Consider the following 25,560-nt stretch of genomic DNA (forward strand, 5'->3'; position numbering starts at 1 on the left):
GATGTCAGAACCATATATTAATTACATTAAATGAATAGTCGTATGTTTTAATTATATTTTCCGGAATTTGGAACAAATATTGGTGTTTTTTGCGGAAATCAATTAAGCGCGAGCGTGGTTTTGCTGGTTTTCGCATAAGCACAGTATCACTTTTTTCTGTAGCTTTTTTTTTAAAGCATATTACTATTTTCCTTGTTTTGACTGATTTCATTGTCGCAAAAAACCGCAAAAAAGGCCCCATTGGCCAAATTAACTTCACTTTTACAAAAAAAAAGACTTTTCTATAGTGCTTTGCGGTAACATAACTCAAATTTTGTATCGTTGTGAGCTAGAGGATAACTACTGAAGGAGGAAGCCTGCATAAGAAAGGTGTGGGCCCAAGTTTATCGGACATCATAAAGCACTGATCATGTGGATGGTATGTACTTTATCATGTACCATATTCCGCATAGAATGTAACGTTCACGAGTGGCGCCATTAAAGAAGAAAAGAAACATTATACGATTGTAAAACGAAGAAAAAACCGGTATGTACACATGATGGAAACTTCAAAGATTGTTATCTGGTTGAAAGGTTATGTCCCTAAAAGCGAGTCTCTTTTTTTTTTTTCATCTGGCTGACGCAGCTCTAGGCGCCTCCCTGAGGACGGAAAGACTGCTTACAGCAAAGTCCCACACCTAGAGGGAACAAATGTAACATTAGACTGGGAGAGAACACAAACAACAGGACATCAGAATGGGGTTGAGACAGAATATGTGCAGGTTGAGTAACATATGATCTGTTGACGATCAGGGATTGTGAACTAGAGGTGATTAATTAGTCTCCTCCCGACTTCCGTCACCGTCCGTACCGTTAAAATAGAGAAACCATTAACCGGCCATTAATTCTAGTCGAACAGGACACTCTAAAATGGTCCAGGGTTAGAATATCTTTTCATTAGAAGAAACCTTTCTTTTTCAAATTTTATATCATCCAAACTAAACTATCCAAAAGCAAACCTTGGCTCAACGTTTTTTTCGATTGACGAATCTGTCCGTGTATATATACGTATAACAACAGCATAACATCACGTGATGGGTACCTTGATTTCACCCAAGCTGTCACCGCTGACCACCCACTGGTCACTAAAAGTGACACACGAAACTCCGGACGAATGGTCTTCGGGTAAGGTAAGTTGGCAGTGACCGCTGTCCAGTGACCAAACCTCAAATGAACGAACAAATATATTTTGTGACCAGACCTTTCAAATTAACGAACAATTATATTTTGTGACCAGACCTTTCAAATAAACGAACAATTATATTTTGTGACCAGACCTTTCAAATGAACGAACAATTATATTTTGTGACCAGACCTTTCAAATGAACGAACAATTATATTTTGTGACCAGGCCATTCAAATTAATGAACAATTATATTTTGTGACCAGACCTTTCAAATTAACGAACAGTTATATTTTGTGACCAGACCTTTCAAATGAACGAACAATTATATTTTGTGATCAGGCCTTTCAAATGAGCGAACAATAATATATTGTGACCAGACATTTTAAATAAACTAACAAATATACACAACCAATCACAGCCCTATGAAGTACAGCCAATCACAGCCCTTTGAGTTGAAACAATATAGGCATGGATAGCTTACACAGCGATGACAGGTGCTTTCTTTTTTCGTGAGTAAAACAGACAGAAAGTTTGGTCGCATTTCACAACAGTAAACGTCAGTCTTCCCAGTAACCGGGCTGTTACCTTGACCGTCCTGTCATTAGATCCACTGACAACCTTGTGTGAGTCAACTGCTGTACACGTCACAGAACCTACCACAAAAAAGATACACAAATCATAGAGCCTACCACAAAAATGACACACAAATCACAGAACCTACCACAAAAATGTAACACAAATCACAGAACCTACCACCTCTGCACCTCAACTCTATATTTATGTCCACCATTATGAAAATGAGCCATGTTGCTCACCTGTATGTCTACCATTATGGAAATGAGCTCACCTGTATGTCCACCATTATGCAAATGAGCTCACTTATATGTCCATCATTATGCAAATAAGCTTACCTGTAAGTCTACCATTATGCACATGAGCTCACCTGTATGTCCATCATTATGCAAATAAGCTCACCTGTATGTCCATCATTATGCAAATGAGCTCGCCTGTATGTCCACCATTATGCAAATGAGCTCACTTGTATGTCCATCATTATGCAAATGAGCTCACTTGTATGTCCATCATTATGCAAATGAGCTCACCTGTATGCCTACCATTATGCAAATGAGCTCACCTGTATGTCTATCATTATGCAAATGAGCTCACCTGTATGTCTACCATTATGCAAATGAGCTCACCTGTATGTCCATCATTATGCAAATGAGCTCACTTGTATGTCCATCATTATGCAAATGAGCTCACTTGTATGTCCATCATTATGCAAATGAGCTCACCTGTATGTCCATCATTATGCAAATGAGCTCACCTGTATGTCTACCATTATGCAAATGAGCTCACCTGTATGCCTACCATTATGCAAATGAGCTCACCTGTATGTCTACCATTATGCAAATGAGCTCACCTGTATGTCTACCATTATGCAAATGAGCTCACCTGTATGTCCAAACAGGTTGTGCTGCTTCCTGCGTGTGTGGGTGTCCCAAAGACAGATAGTGTTGTCTGTCTGTCCAGATGCAACCAGCCTTGTACATGGACTGATTGACAGGCAGGAAATGGTGGTCCTACATGTCATGGGCTAAGGGACAAGGTAAAAAAAAGCATGTGGTGAAGAGGGTATAAAGTGGCATGACTGTGTAGGGGGGATAATTGAAGTAGGTGACCTGGGGCAAGGTTAAAAGCACATCAGTGAGTACATTGTGGAAGAAATAGGGAAAAGAGAGAATGGAATGAGAAGAGAAAATATGGAGAAATATATAGAAGAGAAAGATTTGTGAAATACCAGGCAGAGTGAGGAGTGCCACGAGGATGGAGAAAACTTTAAAAAAGGATGATGAGTTAAGCATGGCAAATAAGAGATTGATAGGAGAGAAAATGATTGAGTGTGGCATAGAGGAGGTAGCGAGTAGTCAAAGAGAAAGCCTTCTGGATGGAGCAGGATGGTTGACCAACACAGGATGGTTGACCAACACATAGTGCAAGTGTAGCAAAGAAGGATTGACAGGGTAATAACAGGGTTTACTGAGTGGGAAGGGAACTTACTTCATCAGGTTTTTCTAAAATATATTTCTCAGCTTCTTGACGATCCAGTGCAAAAGAGTCTATGAATAATGTGTTAAGAAATACATAAATAAAATGACAAAAATTTGATGGCTTGAGATATCTCTCAACGTACATGGTGGACCCAGAAATTTAGGGATATTTCCTTATGCCTTCTTATATCCTAGTGATGAATTTTCACGCGCGCTCACTGGTCAATACAGGTCACGTGCACATTTTCACAGGACAAATATCATAATGACGAGCCAAAGAGATATCTGTCACGTGAACATTTTTGTGCGGTCAAAACTTGCTTTTCGTCTAACTCCTCAAACGAACACCAAGGTTTTCAAAACGCTATATATTTTTTTAGAATTTATCCTAAAATGTGAAAGTAAAAGCAATAACAAAAAACTTCACAACGGCGCGTGCTCGTGGCGTCATTCCCTTGCACGTCAGCGCGCGAGCAAAAGACATTTCAAAATTGAAAACATTTTGCTTCAATTTATCACCTCCAGATTTTATTCCAGCTCTTAGCAGAACAATAAAAAATTTGCCTAGGTGTCAATACATCAGTTAAATGCAAGTTTGGTCTTGTAGTTTTTGTTCTAATGGAACAATTGTTGCATGGATTTTTATTTTACGCTCGTGGTGTCATTCCAGTGCACGTCAGCGTACACAGAAGACACTTTTATAACATGGCTACATTCTAACGCGCGCTCTGATTGGCTAATTTTCTATAAACAAGAAATGGATCTATCAAAGAGATAAACCATAAAAGAAAAAAAACCATTGCTGAACACAAAACGTTCGCCAGATAAATACTAGTAGCGACTTTTTCGGTAACTCTAAAACCTTTATACTTCTTTTTTGGGCTGCATCTTTCTACATATGATAAATGAGGACCCAGATTTCCTGTAGGGCGTTCTTTAGATAGGGGGCGTTTATTAGGCCAAGGAAACGGTAAAAAATCATCCAAATCGCTTGAAGTCTTTCGAATGGTGTTTCTGCTATTTTGCCCTTGTATAAATTGTTCTAGTTCCTCCTGGCTGTTAGATGTTAGACATCTCCTCTTTGTTATAAAACATTCCACTGTTGTTGTTGTTGTTGTTGTTTCGACTTTTGCCGGCAAATTCTTCCTCTGGGTAGTAGAATTCGCTTTCACTTTCTTCGTCGTTTTTCATCGCTTATTTTCCGTTGCAACTGACTGTTGCTGAAACTTCCGTCGCTCGTACTTATGAGTCGTGTTGTTGTTTTTCTCGGGAATTTTGTCTCCATTGTCCTCTTCTGGATAGTCAAACTGACTATATGAATAATTTTCTTCGATCATAGTAAAGCGTATCGATATTTGGTATAATTTTTCTTTGTCAGGCTTTGGTTTGAGAGGTGAAGATCGGCTTTGGTCGCCCGAGCACTCGGTGTCACTCTCAAGTCACAAAAGAAAGATTTTTACATATTGCCCGGTAATTATCTTAGGATCTTGCCCGCTTCTCAGCCAATCAGAGCGCACGTATGATCGTTGCCACATAATAAATAAAATAAATAAACCCCATCTTTGGCTCACTGTGATATCGGCGGATAATGTCCGCGGCTAAGAAATGCTCCTCAAAATTTCACACATGCCCTCGAAGCTTCGCTTCTCGGCCAAATGTTTATTTTTCGTACCATTTCTCATCCTTGGACATTATCCGCCGTTATCTCAGCCGCCAGAAGGGTTTTATTGACTTAATATCTTTAGGCAAAATCTTTAAAAGAGGGCCCAGTACTAGGTCTGTCATACATGACATACTCATGACTGAATTATCAACATCATCTCCTGATAAGCTCCGTCCATCAAACTTGACAGACTGTGAAAAACAAGACAAAAAGATATGTTTAATGACTAGTAAACAGTCAATAAATGCTGCTAGGGGTCAGACCAACAGCTTGGATGGCAGTACCTATTTATCATCTAGGGAAAGAGACACTCCTGTTATTAGTTATGGTTGCTAATAGCAACAATATGTCACCCTTACCCCATCACAAATGTCACCCTTACCCCATCACATATGTCACCCTTACCCCATCACATATGTCACCCTTACCCCATCACAAATGTCATCCTTACCCCATCACACACGTCACCCTTTTCCCATCAGAAATGTCACCCTTACCCTATCACAAATGTCACCCGTCTCCTATCACAAATGCCACCCTTACCCCATCACATATGTCACCCTTACCCCATCACAAATGTCACCCTTACCCATCACACATGTCACCATTACCCCATCACATATGTCACCCTTACCCCATCACAAATGTCACCCTTAACCCATCACATACGTCACTCTTACACCATCACATATGTCACCCTTACACCATCACATGTCACCCTTACCCCATCACCCTTACCCCATCACATATGTCACCCTTACACCATCACATGTCACCCTTACCCCATCACATATGTCACCCTTTCCCCATCACATATGTCACCCTTTCCCCATCACATAAGTTACCCTTCTCCCATCACACATGTCACCCTTAACCCATCACATACGTCACCCTTAACCCATCACATGTCACCCTTACCCCATCACATATGTCACCCTTACCCCATCACAAATGTCACCCTTACCCCATCACATATGTCACCCTTACAACATCACATATGACACCCTTCCCCTTTCCCCATCTAGGTTTAGCCTACATGGGTATTTCCAATTAAGTAATTTTTATCAGACATAAAACGTTGTTCTTAGGATAATTGATAAAGAACTATTTCAAATCGGATTGTACTGTAGAGTTCAAGAGTCCTAACCCAGTGATTAATGGGTATGTATTATGAATGACTGAGTACTGATCTCTGAAAACCGTGTGAATATTTACAGGCACATAAACAAGGATGCTAAAGATTTACAAATCTGTATATATGCGACTACATAACTATCTTACCCTTGTATTTACCCCAACACTCATGCGACTACATAACTATCTTACCCTTGTATTAACCCCAACACTCATGCGACTACATAACTATCTTACCCTTGTATTTACCCCAACACTCATGTGACTACATAACTATCTTACCCTTGTATTTACCCCAACACTCATGTGACTACATAACTATCTTACCCTTGTATTTACCCCAAAACTTATAGGACTATATAACTACATATCTTGCCCTTGTATTTACCCCAGAACTTATAGGACTATATAACTACATATCTTGCTCTTGTATTTACCCAATAAGCCATGTCCTTACTCTACATTACTTTCTTGTTACCTGGAAACCGATAAGGTTCCAGTTTTCCATGACCTCAGCAGCATGGGATATGGAGACTGACCAGGTGTTACTATGGTGTTTTTGTTGTAGCTGAACATCCAATACAGAACACCTTAAAGGAACAACACAAAGAGGTGACTTCCACTAGGAAATCACAGGACTTTTTAGGCGGCAAGCATGTGTGTACTATGAAAAGCCGCAAAATGACAACAATAAAAAGCAACTTAATCAGCGGTTATGAATCAGCAGAAAGCTTCTAAGCCAGAAGGGTCTTATTTTCAAAGGAAGATTTTACTTGTTAATTGCTTATTTGGGTAACCGTAGAAACCAATTCTGTGTTTATTTTGGCATGAGTTTGGAACTAAAAAAATCACATGATTTCTTAGTCCAAGTCACCTATTGATAGAAATACACCTACAATACAATACTACATACATCATATACACCTACAATATAATATTACATACATCATATACACCTACAATACAATACTACATACCTCATATACACCAATAATACAATACTACATACATCATAGACACCTACAATACAATACTACATACATCATATACACCAATAATACAATACTAGATACATCATATACACCTACAATACAATACTACATATACATCATTTACACCTACAATACAATACAACATAAACATCATATACACCTACAATACAATACCATATACATCATATACACCTACAATACAATACTAGATACATCATATACACCTACAATACAATACTACATATACACCTACAATACAATACAACATAAACATCATATACACCTACAATACAATACCATATACATCATATACACCTACAATACAATACTACATATACATCATATACACCTACAATACAATACAACATAAACATCATATACACCTACAATACAATACCATATACATCATATACACCTACAATACAATACTAGATACATCATATACACCTACAATACAATACTACATATACATCATATACACCTACAATACAATACAACATAAACATCATATACACCTACAATACAATACCATATACATCATATACACCTACAATACAATACTACATATACATCATATACACCTACAATACAATTCTACAGTAAATATTGGAAAATTTTCAAACACTGAAAATTCGAGGTCAGGTTTTGGACCCCGAGGTGTTTTGAACCCCCAAAATACTACTTATTTACCAATGAATATACAAAATAACTACAAAATACCCACTGACGGTTTAAATCACCGATTTAACCCTTGCACCCCAAGACCCGCTAATTTTCCAACATCTACTGTACATACATCATTTACACCTACAATACAATACTACATACATCATATACACCTACAATACAATACTACATAAATACACCACAATACAATACTACATACATCATATACACCTACAATACAATACTACATATACATCATATACACCTACAATACAATATGACATAAACATCATTTACACCTACAATACAATACGACATAAACATCATTTACACCTACAATACAATACGACATAAACAACATTTACACCTACAATACAATACAACATAAAACATCATTTACACCTACAATACAATACTACATATACATCATATATACCTACAATACAATACGACATAAACATCATTTACACCTACAATACAATACTACATATACATCATATACACTACAATACAATACGACATAAACATCATTTACACCTACAATACAATACGACATAAACATCATTTACACCTACAATACAATACGACATAAACATCATTTACACCTACAAAACAATACTACATATACATCATATATACCTACAATACAATACTACATATACATCATATATACCTACAATACAATACGACATAAACATCATTTATACCTACAATACAATACGACATAAACATCATTTACACCTACAATACAATACTACATATACATCATATATACCTACAATACAATACGACATAAACATCATTTACACCTACAATACAATACTACATATACATCATTTACACCTACAATACAATTCTACATATACATCATATATACCTACAATACAATACGACAAAAATCATTTACACCTACAATACAATACTACATATACATCATATACACTACAATACACAATGCTTCATACATCATTTACACCTACAATACAATACCACATAAACATCATTTACACCTACAATACAATTCTACATATACATCATATATACCTACAATACAATACGACAAAAATCATTTACACCTACAATACAATACTACATATACATCATATACACTACAATACACAATGCTTCATACATCATTTACACCTACAATACAATACTACATAAACATCATTTACACCTACAATACAATACGACATAAACATCATTTACACCTACAATACAATACGACATAAACATCATTTACACCTACAATACAATACGACATAAACATCATTTACACCTACAATACAATATGACATAAACATCATATACACCTACAATACAATATGACATAAACATCATTTACACGTACAATACAATACTACATATACATCATTTACACCTACAATACAATACGACATAAACATCATATACACCTACAATACAATACGACATAAACATTATTTACACCTACAATACAATGCTTCATACATCATATACACCTATAGTACACGGCATTACTAAAAACGGAACGGGCGTAACCAGTATATTTCGTTTAGTTATAGGGGTAGGGATGTCATACTAGGATCACCATTTATTTCCTTTCTAATCTGCACAAAACGCAAGGCGAGGCGATTGAACATTCCGTTGTGACTTGCCAAAATAACTTCAGTAATGGCAAGTGCGCTACGTTATTTCAGGCATATTTGACATTCATGCAATTTTTATCCCATTACCATTGAATGTTCCAGATAGTAGCATTAGTAGTGTTGCTCATAGCTTCCTGTTAGAGATAACGCCAAATATCATACCGTAATACTGCAAGCGTCTAAAGGGAACGATTGTAGCTGAAATTTGTTACTAATAAATTATCCAATTTTTTATATGTACATGTGCTGAATGAATACAATCAAAATCCAATCTATCAAAAGGGCTGAAAGAATTGTTAGTGATTTTGAAGTACTTTGAAATCTGGCCCACACACACTTGGGATATCCGGAAATATTATACAATTATAGCCAAGCCAAGGTTGCCGTTGTCAATCAAAACTTTACGTAACATCGCCTTGCAGATTTACTGCCATGACAGGTTATTTACAGAGAGGGGAGGGACGGTATGTGTTGGACTAGGTAACTGACCTCTTATAGTCTAGTTACGAATGTAGTACCAAAAATTGCTTTTAAGCACTTAAGAAAAGATAAATGAACACTACAGAGATTGTTTTAAAATATTTACATTAGCTTAGCAAGTAGACACAACGCCACATACTATGCACCTCTTCCTCCTACCCCAGGTTAAGACATCCATGTGAAATCTAATTATGATCTTGGTAAATCAGTAACTTGTTTTTGTATATTGAATAAAAAGATCTCCTAAACCACCATCGTGTCTCTTGTTACACACACCCAGTGTGAACTACAACACTCAGTGCTCACTCCATCATTTTTTGACTGTGAAAATGTATTCTGTGTCAGGACTTAGAAATGCAGACAATATGTGCTACATCAACTGCATCCTCCAAAGTATACTTGGCAACAGCCCTATAGCGGAGTACATGAGGGACTGCGCATATCCAGAGAGACATGATTAGATGCAGATTCGAAAGAAATAAATGGTGATCCTAGTATGACATCCCTCCCCTATTACTAAGCGAAAAATACTGGTTCTGCCGGTTCCGCTGGTTTTGTTGGTTCCGCTATAGACTGGTCTGTGAAGGAAAATAATAAAACTGCAATACTGTGCCAGGATTTGTGTGTAATTTACTTTCTGTTAGCCTCAAAAAAAACAAAAGAAAATATAAAAGAAAAAAATCAAACACAAGAGGAACAATATCAGTGGAACATTTCTTCAGGATCAGCAATAACCATCATTTTTCCATGAGACCTGTTGTAGTGCATAAGGTAGTTGTTTCTGTAGGTATAAATAAATGACTGCCCTGTTGTAGTGCATAACCTAGTAAATGTCTGTAGGTACAACTAAATGACTGCCCTGTTGTAGTGCATAAGCTAGTAATGTCTGTAGGTACAACTAAATGACTGCCCTGTTGTAGTGCATAAGTTAGTAATGTCTGTAGGTACAACTAAACGACTGCCCTGTTGTAGTGCATAAGTTAGTAATGTCTGTAGGTACAACTAAACGACTGCCCTGTTGTAGTGCATAAGTTAGTAATGTCTGTAGGTACAACTAAATGACTGCCCTGTTGTAGTGCATAAGCTAGTAATGTCTGTAGGTACAACTAAACGACTGCCCTGTTGTAGTGCATAACCTAGTAATGTCTGTAGGTACAACTAAATGACTGCCCTGTTGTAGTGCATAAGCTAGTAATGTCTGTAGGTTCAACTAAATGACTGCCCTGTTGTAGTGCATAACCTAGTAATGTCTGTAGGTACAACTAAATGACTGCCCTGTTGTAGTGCATAAGGTAGTAATGTCTGTAGGTACAACTAAATGACTGCCCTGTTGTAGTGCATAAGCTAGTAATGTCTGTAGGTTCAACTAAATGACTGCCCTGTTGTAGTGCATAAGCTAGTAATGTCTGTAGGTTCAACTAAATGACTGCCCTGTTGTAGTGCATAGCTAGTAATGTCTGTAGGTACAACTAAATGACTGCCCTGTTGTAGTGCATAAGCTAGTAATGTCTGTAGGTACAACTAAATGACTGCCCTGTTGTAGTGCATAAGTTAGTAATGTCTGTAGGTACAACTAAACGACTGCCCTGTTGTAGTGCATAAGTTAGTAATGTCTGTAGGTACAACTAAACGACTGCCCTGTTGTAGTGCATAAGCTAGTAATGTCTAAAGGTACAACTAAATGACTGCCCTGTTGTAGTGCATAAGCTAGTAATGTCTGTAGGTTCAACTAAATGACTGCCCTGTTGTAGTGCATAAGCTAGTAATGTCTGTAGGTTCAACTAAATGACTGCCCTGTTGTAGTGCATAACCTAGTAATGTCTGTAGGTTCAACTAAACGACTGCCCTGTTGTAGTGCATAACCTAGTAATGTCTGTAGGTACAACTAAATGACTGCCCTGTTGTAGTGCATAACCTAGTAATGTCTGTAGGTACAACTAAATGACTGCCCTGTTGTAGTGCATAAGCTAGTAATGTCTGTAGGTTCAACTAAACGACTGCCCTGTTGTAGTGCATAAGCTAGTAATGTCTGTAGGTTCAACTAAACGACTGCCCTGTTGTAGTGCATAAGCTAGTAATGTCTGTAGGTACAACTAAATGACTGCCCTGTTGTAGTGCATAACCTAGTAATGTCTGTAGGTACAACTAAATGACTGCCCTGTTGTAGTGCATAAGCTAGTAATGTCTGTAGGTACATCTAAACGACTGCCCTGTTGTAGTGCATAAGCTAGTAATGTCTGTAGGTTCAACTAAACGACTGCCCTGTTGTAGTGCATAAGCTAGTAATGTCTGTAGGTACAACTAAACGACTGCCCTGTTGTAGTGCATAAGTTAGTAATGTCTGTAGGTTCAACTAAATGACTGCCCTGTTGTAGTGCATAAGCTAGTAATGTCTGTAGGTACAACTAAATGACTGCCCTGTTGTAGTGCATAAGCTAGTAATGTCTGTAGGTACAACTAAATGACTGCCCTGTTGTAGTGCATAAGCTAGTAATGTCTGTAGGTACAACTAAATGACTGCCCTGTTGTAGTGCATAAGCTAGTAATGTCTGTAGGTACAACTAAATGACTGCCCTGTTGTAGTGCATAAGTTAGTAATGTCTGTAGGTACAACTAAATGACTGCCCTGTTGTAGTGCATAAGCTAGTAATGTCTGTAGGTACAACTAAACGACTGCCCTGTTGTAGTGCATAACCTAGTAATGTCTGTAGGTACAACTAAACGACTGCCCTGTTGTAGTGCATAAGCTAGTAATGTCTGTAGGTACAACTAAATGACTGCCCTGTTGTAGTGCATAAGCTAGTAATGTCTGTAGGTACAACTAAACGACTGCCCTTTTGTAGTGCATAAGCTAGTAATGTCTGTAGGTACAACTAAACGACTGCCCTGTTGTAGTGCATAAGTTAGTAATGTCTGTAGGTACAACTAAACGACTGCCCTTTTGTAGTGCATAAGCTAGTAATGTCTGTAGGTACAACTAAACGACTGCCCTGTTGTAGTGCATAAGTTAGTAATGTCTGTAGGTACAACTAAATGACTGCCCTGTTGTAGTGCATAAGCTAGTAATGTCTGTAGGTACAACTAAATGACTGCCCTGTTGTAGTGCATAAGTTAGTAATGTCTGTAGGTACAACTAAATGACTGCCCTGTTGTAGTGCATAAGCTAGTAATGTCTGTAGGTACAACTAAACGACTGCCCTGTTGTAGTGAATAAGCTAGTAATGTCTGTAGGTACAACTAAATGACTGCCCTGTTGTAGTGCATAAGCTAGTAATGTCTGTAGGTACAACTAAATGACTGCCCTGTTGTAGTGCATAAGTTAGTAATGTCTGTAGGTACAACTAAACGACTGCCCTGTTGTAGTGCATAAGCTAGTAATGTCTGTAGGTACAACTAAATGACTGCCCTGTTGTAGTGCATAAGCTAGTAATGTCTGTAGGTACAACTAAATGACTGCCCTGTTGTAGTGCATAAGTTAGTAATGTCTGTAGGTACAACTAAATGACTGCCCTGTTGTAGTGCATAACCTAGTAATGTCTGTAGGTACAACTAAATGACTGCCCTGTTGTAGTGCATAACCTAGTAATGTCTGTAGGTACAACTAAATGACTGCCCTGTTGTAGTGCATAAGCTAGTAATGTCTGTAGGTTCAACTAAATGACTGCCCTGTTGTAGTGCATAACCTAGTAATGTCTGTAGGTACAACTAAATGACTGCCCTGTTGTAGTGCATAAGGTAGTAATGTCTGTAGGTACAACTAAATGACTGCCCTGTTGTAGTGCATAAGCTAGTAATGTCTGTAGGTTCAACTAAATGACTGCCCTGTTGTAGTGCATAAGCTAGTAATGTCTGTAGGTTCAACTAAATGACTGCCCTGTTGTAGTGCATAAGCTAGTAATGTCTGTAGGTACAACTAAACGACTGCCCTGTTGTAGTGCATAAGCTAGTAATGTCTATAGGTACAACTAAATGACTGCCCTGTTGTAGTGCATAAGCTAGTAATGTCTGTAGGTACAACTAAACGACTGCCCTGTTGTAGTGCATAAGCTAGTAATGTCTGTAGGTTCAACTAAACGACTGCCCTGTTGTAGTGCATAAGCTAGTAATGTCTGTAGGTTCAACTAAACGACTGCCCTGTTGTAGTACATAAGCTAGTAATGTCTGTAGGTACAACTAAACGACTGCCCTGTTGTAGTGCATAAGTTAGTAATGTCTGTAGGTTCAACTAAATGACTGCCCTGTTGTAGTGCATAAGCTAGTAATGTCTGTAGGTACAACTAAATGACTGCCCTGTTGTAGTGCATAAGCTAGTAATGTCTGTAGGTACAACTAAATGACTGCCCTGTTGTAGTGCATAAGCTAGTAATGTCTGTAGGTACAACTAAATGACTGCCCTGTTGTAGTGCATAAGTTAGTAATGTCTGTAGGTACAACTAAATGACTGCCTTGTTGTAGTGCATAAGCTAGTAATGTCTGTAGGTACAACTAAATGACTGCCCTGTTGTAGTGCATAAGCTAGTAATGTCTGTAGGTACAACTAAATGACTGCCCTGTTGTAGTGCATAAGCTAGTAATGTCTGTAGGTACAACTAAATGACTGCCCTGTTGTAGTGCATAAGTTAGTAATGTCTGTAGGTACAACTAAATGACTGCCCTGTTGTAGTGCATAAGTTAGTAATGTCTGTAGGTACAACTAAACGACTGCCCTGTTGTAGTGCATAAGCTAGTAATGTCTGTAGGTACAACTAAATGACTGCCCTGTTGTAGTGCATAAGCTAGTAATGTCTGTAGGTACAACTAAACGACTGCCCTGTTGTAGTGCATAAGCTAGTAATGTCTGTAGGTACAACTAAACGACTGCCCTGTTGTAGTGCATAACCTAGTAATGTCTGTAGGTACAACTAAATGACTGCCCTGTTGTAGTGCATAAGCTAGTAATGTCTGTAGGTACAACTAAACGACTGCCCTTTTGTAGTGCATAAGTTAGTAATGTCTGTAGGTACAACTAAACGACTGCCCTGTTGTAGTGCATAAGCTAGTAATGTCTGTAGGTACAACTAAACGACTGCCCTGTTGTAGTGCATAACCTAGTAATGTCTGTAGGTACAACTAAACGACTGCCCTTTTGTAGTGCATAAGTTAGTAATGTCTGTAGGTACAACTAAACGACTGCCCTGTTGTAGTGCATAAGCTAGTAATGTCTGTAGGTACAACTAAACGACTGCCCTGTTGTAGTGCATAACCTAGTAATGTCTGTAGGTTCAACTAAACGACTGCCCTGTTGTAGTGCATAAGTTAGTAATGTCCGTTGGTACAACTAAACGACTGCCCTTTTGTAGTGCATAAGTTAGTAATGTCTGTAGGTACAACTAAACGACTGCCCTGTTGTAGTGCATAACCTAGTAATGTCTGTAGGTACAACTAAACGACTGCCCTGTTGTAGTGCATAAGTTAGTAATGTCTGTAGGTACAACTAAATGACTGCCCTGTTGTAGTGCATAAGCTAGTAATGTCTGTAGGTACAACTAAATGACTGCCCTGTTGTAGTGCATAAGTTAGTAATGTCTGTAGGTACAACTAAATGACTGCCCTGTTGTAGTGCATAAGTTAGTAATGTCTGTAGGTACAACTAAACGACTGCCCTGTTGTAGTGCATAAGCTAGTAATGTCTGTAGGTACAACTAAATGACTGCCCTGTTGTAGTGCATAAGCTAGTAATGTCTGTAGGTACAACTAAATGACTGCCCTGTTGTAGTGCATAAGTTAGTAATGTCTGTAGGTACAACTAAACGACTGCCCTGTTGTAGTGCATAAGCTAGTAATGTCTGTAGGTACAACTAAATGACTGCCCTGTTGTAGTGCATAAGCTAGTAATGTCTGTAGGTACAACTAAATGACTGCCCTGTTGTAGTGCATAAGTTAGTAATGTCTGTAGGTACAACTAAATGACTGCCCTGTTGTAGTGCATAACCTAGTAATGTCTGTAGGTACAACTAAATGACTGCCCTGTTGTAGTGCATAACCTAGTAATGTCTGTAGGTACAACTAAATGACTGCCCTGTTGTAGTGCATAAGCTAGTAATGTCTGTAGGTTCAACTAAATGACTGCCCTGTTGTAGTGCATAACCTAGTAATGTCTGTAGGTACAACTAAATGACTGCCCTGTTGTAGTGCATAAGGTAGTAATGTCTGTAGGTACAACTAAACGACTGCCCTGTTGTAGTGCATAAGCTAGTAATGTCTGTAGGTTCAACTAAATGACTGCCCTGTTGTAGTGCATAAGCTAGTAATGTCTGTAGGTTCAACTAAATGACTGCCCTGTTGTAGTGCATAAGCTAGTAATGTCTGTAGGTACAACTAAACGACTGCCCTGTTGTAGTGCATAAGCTAGTAATGTCTGTAGGTACAACTAAATGACTGCCCTGTTGTAGTGCATAAGCTAGTAATGTCTGTAGGTACAACTAAACGACTGCCCTGTTGTAGTGCATAAGCTAGTAATGTCTGTAGGTACAACTAAACGACTGCCCTGTTGTAGTGCATAACCTAGTAATGTCTGTAGGTACAACTAAATGACTGCCCTGTTGTAGTGCATAAGCTAGTAATGTCTGTAGGTACAACTAAACGACTGCCCTTTTGTAGTGCATAAGTTAGTAATGTCTGTAGGTACAACTAAACGACTGCCCTGTTGTAGTGCATAAGCTAGTAATGTCTGTAGGTACAACTAAACGACTGCCCTGTTGTAGTGCATAACCTAGTAATGTCTGTAGGTACAACTAAACGACTGCCCTTTTGTAGTGCATAAGTTAGTAATGTCTGTAGGTACAACTAAACGACTGCCCTGTTGTAGTGCATAAGCTAGTAATGTCTGTAGGTACAACTAAACGACTGCCCTGTTGTAGTGCATAACCTAGTAATGTCTGTAGGTTCAACTAAACGACTGCCCTGTTGTAGTGCATAAGTTAGTAATGTCTGTTGGTACAACTAAACGACTGCCCTTTTGTAGTGCATAAGTTAGTAATGTCTGTAGGTACAACTAAACGACTGCCCTGTTGTAGTGCATAACCTAGTAATGTCTGTAGGTACAACTAAACGACTGCCCTGTTGTAGTGCATAAGTTAGTAATGTCTGTAGGTACAACTAAATGACTGCCCTGTTGTAGTGCATAAGCTAGTAATGTCTGTAGGTACAACTAAATGACTGCCCTGTTGTAGTGCATAAGCTAGTAATGTCTGTAGGTACAACTAAACGACTGCCCTGTTGTAGTGCATAGCCTAGTAATGTCTGTAGGTACAACTAAACGACTGCCCTGTTGTAGTGCATAAGTTAGTAATGTCTGTAGGTACAACTAAACGACTGCCCTGTTGTAGTGTATAAGCTAGTAATGTCTGTAGGTACAACTAAACGACTGCCCTGTTGTAGTGCATAAGTTAGTAATGTCTGTAGGTACAACTAAATGACTGCCCTGTTGTAGTGCATAAGCTTGTAATGTCTGTAGGTTCAACTAAATGACTGCCCTGTTGTAGTGCATAAGGCAGTAATGTCTGTAGGTACAACTAAACGACTGCCCTGTTGTAGTGCATAAGTTAGTAATGTCTGTAGGTACAACTAAATGACTGCCCTGTTGTAGTGCATAAGCTAGTAATGTCTGTAGGTACAACTAAATGACTGCCCTGTTGTAGTGCATAAGCTAGTAATGTCTGTAGGTTCAACTAAACGACTGCCCTGTTGTAGTGCATAAGCTAGTAATGTCTGTAGGTACAACTAAACGACTGCCCTGTTGTAGTGCATAGCCTAGTAATGTCTGTAGGTACAACTAAACGACTGCCCTGTTGTAGTGCATAAGTTAGTAATGTCTGTAGGTACAACTAAACGACTGCCCTGTTGTAGTGTATAAGCTAGTAATGTCTGTAGGTACAACTAAACGACTGCCCTGTTGTAGTGCATAAGTTAGTAATGTCTGTAGGTACAACTAAATGACTGCCCTGTTGTAGTGCATAAGCTTGTAATGTCTGTAGGTTCAACTAAATGACTGCCCTGTTGTAGTGCATAAGGCAGTAATGTCTGTAGGTACAACTAAACGACTGCCCTGTTGTAGTGCATAAGCTAGTAATGTCTGTAGGTACAACTAAACGACTGCCCTGTTGTAGTGCATAACCTAGTAATGTCTGTAGGTACAACTAAATGACTGCCCTGTTGTAGTGCATAAGCTAGTAATGTCTGTAGGTACAACTAAACGACTGCCCTGTTGTAGTGCATAAGGCAGTAATGTCTGTAGGTACAACTAAACGACTGCCCTGTTGTAGTGCATAAGCTAGTAATGTCTGTAGGTTACACTAAATGACTGCCCTGTTGTAGTGCATAAGCTAGTAATGTCTGTAGGTACAACTAAACGACTGCCCTGTTGTAGTGCATAAGCTAGTAATGTCTGTAGGTACAACTAAATGACTGCCCTGTTGTAGTGCATAACCTAGTAATGTCTGTAGGTACAACTAAATGACTGCCCTGTTGTAGTGCATAACCTAGTAATGTCTGTAGGTACAACTAAATGACTGCCCTGTTGTAGTGCATAAGTTAGTAATGTCTGTAGGTACAACTAAACGACTGCCCTGTTGTAGTGTATAAGCTAGTAATGTCTGTAGGTACAACTAAACGACTGCCCTGTTGTAGTGCATAAGTTAGTAATGTCTGTAGGTACAACTAAATGACTGCCCTGTTGTAGTGCATAAGCTTGTAATGTCTGTAGGTTCAACTAAATGACTGCCCTGTTGTAGTGCATAAGGCAGTAATGTCTGTAGGTACAACTAAACGACTGCCCTGTTGTAGTGCATAAGCTCGTAATGTCTGTAGGTACAACTAAACGACTGCCCTGTTGTAGTGCATAACCTAGTAATGTCTGTAGGTACAACTAAATGACTGCCCTGTTGTAGTGCATAAGCTAGTAATGTCTGTAGGTACAACTAAACGACTGCCCTGTTGTAGTGCATAAGGCAGTAATGTCTGTAGGTACAACTAAACGACTGCCCTGTTGTAGTGCATAAGCTAGTAATGTCTGTAGGTACAACTAAACGACTGCCCTGTTGTAGTGCATAAGGCAGTAATGTCTGTAGGTACAACTAAACGACTGCCCTGTTGTAGTGCATAACCTAGTAATGTCTGTAGGTACAACTAAACGACTGCCCTGTTGTAGTGCATAAGCTAGTAATGTCTGTAGGTACAACTAAATGACTGCCCTGTTGTAGTGCATAACCTAGTAATGTCTGTGGGTTCAACTAAACGACTGCCCTGTTGTAGTGCATAAGTTAGTAATGTCTGTTGGTACAACTAAACGACTGCCCTTTTGTAGTGCATAAGGCAGTAATGTCTGTAGGTACAACTAAACGACTGCCCTGTTGTAGTGCATAAGTTAGTAATGTCTGCAGGTACAACTAAACGACTGCCCTGTTGTAGTGCATAACCTAGTAATGTCTGTAGGTACAACTAAACGACTGCCCTGTTGTAGTGCATAAGTTAGTAATGTCTGTAGGTACAACTAAATGACTGCCCTGTTGTAGTGCATAAGCTAGTAATGTCTGTAGGTACAACTAAATGACTGCCCTGTTGTAGTGTATAAGCTAGTAATGTCTGTAGGTACAACTAAACGACTGCCCTGTTGTAGTGCATAAGTTAGTAATGTCTGTAGGTACAACTAAATGACTGCCCTGTTGTAGTGCATAAGCTTGTAATGTCTGTAGGTTCAACTAAATGACTGCCCTGTTGTAGTGCATAAGGCAGTAATGTCTGTAGGTACAACTAAACGACTGCCCTGTTGTAGTGCATAAGCTAGTAATGTCTGTAGGTACAACTAAACGACTGCCCTGTTGTAGTGCATAACCTAGTAATGTCTGTAGGTACAACTAAATGACTGCCCTGTTGTAGTGCATAAGCTAGTAATGTCTGTAGGTACAACTAAACGACTGCCCTGTTGTAGTGCATAAGGCAGTAATGTCTGTAGGTACAACTAAACGACTGCCCTGTTGTAGTGCATAAGCTAGTAATGTCTGTAGGTACAACTAATCGACTGCCCTGTTGTAGTGCATAAGGCAGTAATGTCTGTAGGTACAACTAAACGACTGCCCTGTTGTAGTGCATAACCTAGTAATGTCTGTAGGTACAACTAAACGACTGCCCTGTTGTAGTGCATAAGCTAGTAATGTCTGTAGGTACAACTAAATGACTGCCCTGTTGTAGTGCATAACCTAGTAATGTCTGTAGGTACAACTAAATGACTGCCCTGTTGTAGTGCATAAGCTAGTAATGTCTGTAGGTTCAACTAATTGACTGCCCTGTTGTAGTGCATAAGCTAGTAATGTCTGTAGGTACAACTAAATGACTGCCCTGTTGTAGTGCATAAGCTAGTAATGTCTGTAGGTTCAACTAAATGACTGCCCTGTTGTAGTGCATAAGCTAGTAATGTCTGTAGGTTCAACTAAACGACTGCCCTGTTGTAGTGCATAAGTTAGTAATGTCTGTAGGTACAACTAAACGACTGCCCTGTTGTAGTGCATAAGCTAGTAATGTCTGTAGGTACAACTTAATGACTGCCCTGTTGTAGTGCATAAGCTAGTAATGTCTGTAGGTTCAACTAAATGACTGCCCTGTTGTAGTGCATAAGCTAGTAATGTCTGTAGGTTCAACTAAATGACTGCCCTGTTGAAATGCATAAGCTAGTAATGTCTGTAGGTTTAACTAAATGACTGCCCTGTTGTAGTGCATAAGCTAGTAATGTCTGTAGGTACAACTAAATGACTGCCCTGTTGTAGTGCATAACCTAGTAATGTCTGTAGGTACAACTAAACGACTGCCCTGTTGTAGTGCATAAGCTAGTAATGTCTGTAGGTACAACTAAATGACTGCCCTGTTGTAGTGCATAAGCTAGTAATGTCTGTAGGTTCAACTAAATGACTGCCCTGTTGTAGTGCATAAGCTAGTAATGTCTGTAGGTTCAACTAAATGACTGCCCTGTTGTAGTGCATAAGCTAGTAATGTCTGTAGGTTACACTAAATGACTGCCCTGTTGTAGTGCATAAGCTAGTAATGTCTGTAGGTACAACTAAACGACTGCCCTGTTGTAGTGCATAAGCTAGTAATGTCTGTAGGTACAACTAAATGACTGCCCTGTTGTAGTGCATAAGCTAGTAATGTCTGTAGGTACAACTAAACGACTGCCCTGTTGTAGTGCATAAGCTAGTAATGTCTGTAGGTACAACTAAACGACTGCCCTGTTGTAGTGCATAACCTAGTAATGTCTGTAGGTACAACTAAATGACTGCCCTGTTGTAGTGCATAAGCTAGTAATGTCTGTAGGTACAACTAAATGACTGCCCTGTTGTAGTGCATAACCTAGTAATGTCTGTAGGTACAACTAAATGACTGCCCTGTTGTAGTGCATAAGCTAGTAATGTCTGTAGGTTCAACTAAATGACTGCCCTTTTGTAGTGCATAAGCTAGTAATGTCTGTAGGTACAACTAAACGACTGCCCTTTTGTAGTGCATAAGCTAGTAATGTCTGTAGGCACAACTAAACGACGGCCCTTTTGTAGTGCATAAGTTAGTAATGTCTGTAGGTACAACTAAACGACTGCCCTGTTGTAGTGCATAAGCTAGTAATGTCTGTAGGTACAACTAAACGACTGCCCTGTTGTAGTGCATAACCTAGTAATGTCTGTAGGTACAACTAAACGACTGCCCTTTTGTAGTGCATAAGTTAGTAATGTCTGTAGGTACAACTAAACGACTGCCCTGTTGTAGTGCATAAGCTAGTAATGTCTGTAGGTACAACTAAACGACTGCCCTGTTGTAGTGCATAAGCTAGTAATGTCTGTAGGTACAACTAAACGACTGCCCTGTTGTAGTGCATAACCTAGTAATGTCTGTAGGTTCAACTAAACGACTGCCCTGTTGTAGTGCATAAGTTAGTAATGTCTGTTGGTACAACTAAACGACTGCCCTTTTGTAGTGCATAAGTTAGTAATGTCTGTAGGTACAACTAAACGACTGCCCTGTTGTAGTGCATAAGTTAGTAATGTCTGCAGGTACAACTAAACGACTGCCCTGTTGTAGTGCATAACCTAGTAATGTCTGTAGGTACAACTAAACGACTGCCCTGTTGTAGTGCATAAGTTAGTAATGTCTGTAGGTACAACTAAATGACTGCCCTGTTGTAGTGCATAAGCTAGTAATGTCTGTAGGTACAACTAAATGACTGCCCTGTTGTAGTGCATAAGCTAGTAATGTCTGTAGGTTCAACTAAACGACTGCCCTGTTGTAGTGCATAAGCTAGTAATGTCTGTAGGTACAACTAAACGACTGCCCTGTTGTAGTGCATAACCTAGTAATGTCTGTAGGTACAACTAAACGACTGCCCTGTTGTAGTGCATAAGTTAGTAATGTCTGTAGGTACAACTAAACGACTGCCCTGTTGTAGTGTATAAGCTAGTAATGTCTGTAGGTACAACTAAACGACTGCCCTGTTGTAGTGCATAAGTTAGTAATGTCTGTAGGTACAACTAAACGACTGCCCTGTTGTAGTGCATAAGCTAGTAATGTCTGTAGGTTCAACTAAACGACTAGAAATCCCTGCTGACCTTGGTTTTAATGTTGTCAGCGTGTGAAGACAGGACACCTCCGTGTGACTCAGATCTAGAAGCCACACCCTGACAACACAGTCTTGAGTGACAGTTGCCAGCTTGTCATCGACCAAGTTGAGTTGAACAACGGCTGACTCATGAAGGGGACGTATACTGCTTGCCATTCTCAGGGCGGGGTTAACTATGGCTGCACTCTCGGTAATGTTGGTCTGATGCAGACGGAACAGCTCTTGTTTTACATCCCAGATACTGAACTGTAAACCCATTCAGGGCAAGCTGATGAGATGGTGTTTGAGGACTTTGTATCCAACATGAGTAACATATTGATTTATTTTGAATATTGAGATGACAAACACCCCCTTTTATAAAGCACACTCCCTTCCAATAAGCCCCTCCCTTTCAATAAGCAACTTCCTTTCAATAAGCACCCTCCCTTCCAATAAGCACACTCCCTTCCAATAAGCCCCCTCCCTTCCAATAAGCAACTTTCTTCCAATAAGCACCCTCTCTTTCAATAAGCCCGCTCCATTCCAATAAGCACACTCCCTTCAAATAAGCAACTTCCTTCCAATAAGCCCTCTCCCTTCCAATAAGCAACTTCCTTTCAATAAGCCCCCTCCCTCCCAATTAACCTCTTTCTTCCAATAAGCCCCTTCCCTTCCAATAAACTCCTTCCTTCCAATAAGCACCCTCCCTCAAAATAAGCCCCCTCCCTTCCAATAAGCACCCTCCCTTACAATAAGCACCCTCCCATAAAATAAGCCCCCTCCCTTACAATAAGCCCTCTTCCTTCCAATTAGAGAACCTCCCTTAAAAAAAGCACACTTCCTTCAAATTAGCCCCCCCCCCCCTTCCAATAAGCCCTCTTCCTTCCAATAAGCACCCCCTTTAAAATAAGCCCCCTCCCTTCCAATAAGCCCTCTTCCTTCCAGTAAGCACCCTCCCTTTAAATAAGCCCCCTCCCTTCCAATAAGCAACTTTCTTCCAATAAGCACCCTCTCTTTCAATAAGCCCCCTCCCTTCCAATAAGCCCCCTCCCTTTCAATAAGCCCCCTCCCTTTCAATAAACTCCTTCCTTCCAATAAGCACCCTCCCTCAAAATAAGCCCCTCCCTTCCAATAAGCCCCCTCCCTTCCAATAAGCACGGTCCCATAAAACAAGCCCCCTCCCTTCTAATAAGCCCCCTCCCTTCCGATAAGCACCCTCCCTTCCGATAAGCACCCTCCCTTCCGATAAGCACCCTCCCTTCCGATAAGCACCCTCCCTTCCAATAAGCACCCTCCCATAAAACAAGCCCCCTTCCTTCCAATAAGCACCCTCCCATAAAACAAGCCCCCTCCCTTCCAATAAGCACGGTCCCATAAAACAAGCCCCCTCCCTTCTAATAAGCCCCCTCCCTTCCGATAAGCACACTCCCTTCCAATAAGCACCCTCCCATAAAACAAGCCCCCTTCCTTCCAATAAGCACCCTCCCATAAAACAAGCCCCCTCCCTTCCAATAAGCACGGTCCCATAAAACAAGCCCCCTCCCTTCCGATAAGCACACTCCTCTCCATGGAAAGCAACCTCCTGTAGGCTTCTTTTACAGTAGGTATACACTTCTTTTTTATTTATCGATCTGGACTATTTTACTATGAGTTATTTTTTGCATATGTTACTTGAAATGCAGACACGGCAGATATTTCAGATAGCTGAACTCTGTATTTTGAAAGTCAGGGGTTTCATTTGGCCCCGCCGGCCGGCAGAACCACCAGGTATTTTCCACCGAGCACCGGCTACTTTGAAAAAAAGTTGATTTAAGTTTTATTTGAACTAATTAAATAAAATAACTTCTATCCCCTACTTATCACTCTCCACCACCCACTCTGAAAGTTCATGAAACTCCTAAAAGCATCCCTTACAATAAGCTTTTATGAATCAGCATTCCCCTTATGACCCAGGGTGCTATAATGAACAGTTACAGTATGTGCAATTAAAGTTTAAATTTAATGTACCTTATTGCAACTCAGACCAACAGCAAGCAGGTTCCTTGAGGTGAGTGAACCAAAGTCAACTGCACACACCACTCCATCACAGTGTATGACATGTTTACAGCGCTTTTCCACTAAATCCCACACATGAACAAGCCTAGAATTCTCCTTTGCACTCGCCAACAAGTTCTGACTGCACTTGGATATTCGTAAACATGTTATCTTCGCTGATTGATGAGGCAAAGTTTTGTGTTCGTTTTGATGGAGTTTCTGTACATGACAGTGTCCACTGAACCAATTCGCTCGAATGATATACTGTTCTTTCCACTGAGTTGGAGTGAGTCTGTTGTAAAATGATTGATCAATGATAAATTTTCCGAATTTCTTGATAAAAAGATCTCTCCAACTATAAAAAAGAAATTGTCAAGGGTAAATAAAAGACTGTTTGTACGACTCGTAAAAAGTGTCACTGCGAAGGGATGATTATATATAGAAACATATACACCTATTTCAAAATATGTTGTCAGTGCAAATGGCAAATGCCAATTGGTAGTTCTGCTATTAAAAAATACTATGGAACTAGTCAAATTTCTACTAAATGAAGGAAAATGTGGATAAATTCTGCGATCGTATTACTTATCATCTCTATTCTTACAAATAATTATAACCATAAGAAGTAATTGGTCGTCTTGGAACTTCCATTTGCCAATTTCCATTCGCCATTTGCACTGACAACGTTTATTTATTTTAACTAGGTGTATTCAAACGGACAAAAACCCGTAATGTCACAATCGAAACATGTCATGTACTCGAAACGAACAGCTGTTGACCTAACAAATGGGGATCTAAAGGATACAGATGAAAGTCATTCGACAGACGACACCATGACACGCACACCTGTAGAAAGAGAAAGAATGACAATAATGACAAAGAACACAAAGAAGGCGAGAAAGTAACTTACGAAGATGTTATACTGGATACCTACTCTTGAACAACGACACAAATCGTTCGCAGTTAAAAAACTAAAAATACGAACAAGGATCTCATCACTAAGGCCACATATGTTGTGAGAAGTTGAACGACTCATTGATTAAAATAAAAGATAAACAAGACATAACTAAAAAATCTTCGTCATAAAAACATTATGGACGCCATTTTTTTCTCTTTCTCGTCCAGTCCGCTGGC

General features: G+C 39.5%; 1 protein-coding gene across 2 annotated transcripts; it reads right to left on the bottom strand.

The window, feature by feature from the left end:
* LOC116606978 (F-box/WD repeat-containing protein 7) lies at window positions 1–25,556 on the bottom strand. 2 transcript variants are annotated; one of them, XM_032368890.2, is made up of 11 exons: window positions 25,361–25,556; window positions 25,232–25,272; window positions 24,400–24,781; window positions 22,403–22,659; window positions 6,492–6,603; window positions 5,013–5,070; window positions 3,227–3,285; window positions 2,621–2,762; window positions 1,751–1,818; window positions 1,082–1,204; window positions 1–677 (listed from the first exon to the last, which is right to left on the bottom strand). In XM_032368890.2, exons 1-11 carry the CDS (start codon window positions 25,460–25,462, stop codon window positions 609–611), a joined length of 1,413 nt encoding a protein of 470 aa, XP_032224781.2. In that variant the 5' UTR covers window positions 25,463–25,556; the 3' UTR covers window positions 1–608. The 2 variants fall into 2 exon arrangements, with proteins under 2 accessions (XP_032224781.2, XP_032224780.2); XM_032368889.2 differs by having other exon boundaries at window positions 5,004–5,070.
* Window positions 25,557–25,560: the final 4 nt, after the last annotated feature.

Source organism: Nematostella vectensis, chromosome 12 (genome assembly GCF_932526225.1).
Source record: "Nematostella vectensis chromosome 12, jaNemVect1.1, whole genome shotgun sequence".
NCBI lineage: Eukaryota > Metazoa > Cnidaria > Anthozoa > Actiniaria > Edwardsiidae > Nematostella > Nematostella vectensis.

Bases quoted from the DNA above. Each gene is read 5' to 3' on its own strand.
- LOC116606978 (XM_032368889.2), bottom strand. From the start codon at position 25,462: ATGAGTCGTTCAACTTCTCACAACATATGTGGCCTTAGTGATGAGATC. The intron at 22,660-24,399 runs GTACATTAAATT...ATGGGTTTACAG, and splicing joins TTGGTCTGAGTTGCAATAAG to TTCAGTATCTGGGATGTAAA. The intron at 678-1,081 runs GTACCCATCACG...TGTTCCCTCTAG, and splicing joins ACAGCTTGGGTGAAATCAAG to GTGTGGGACTTTGCTGTAAG.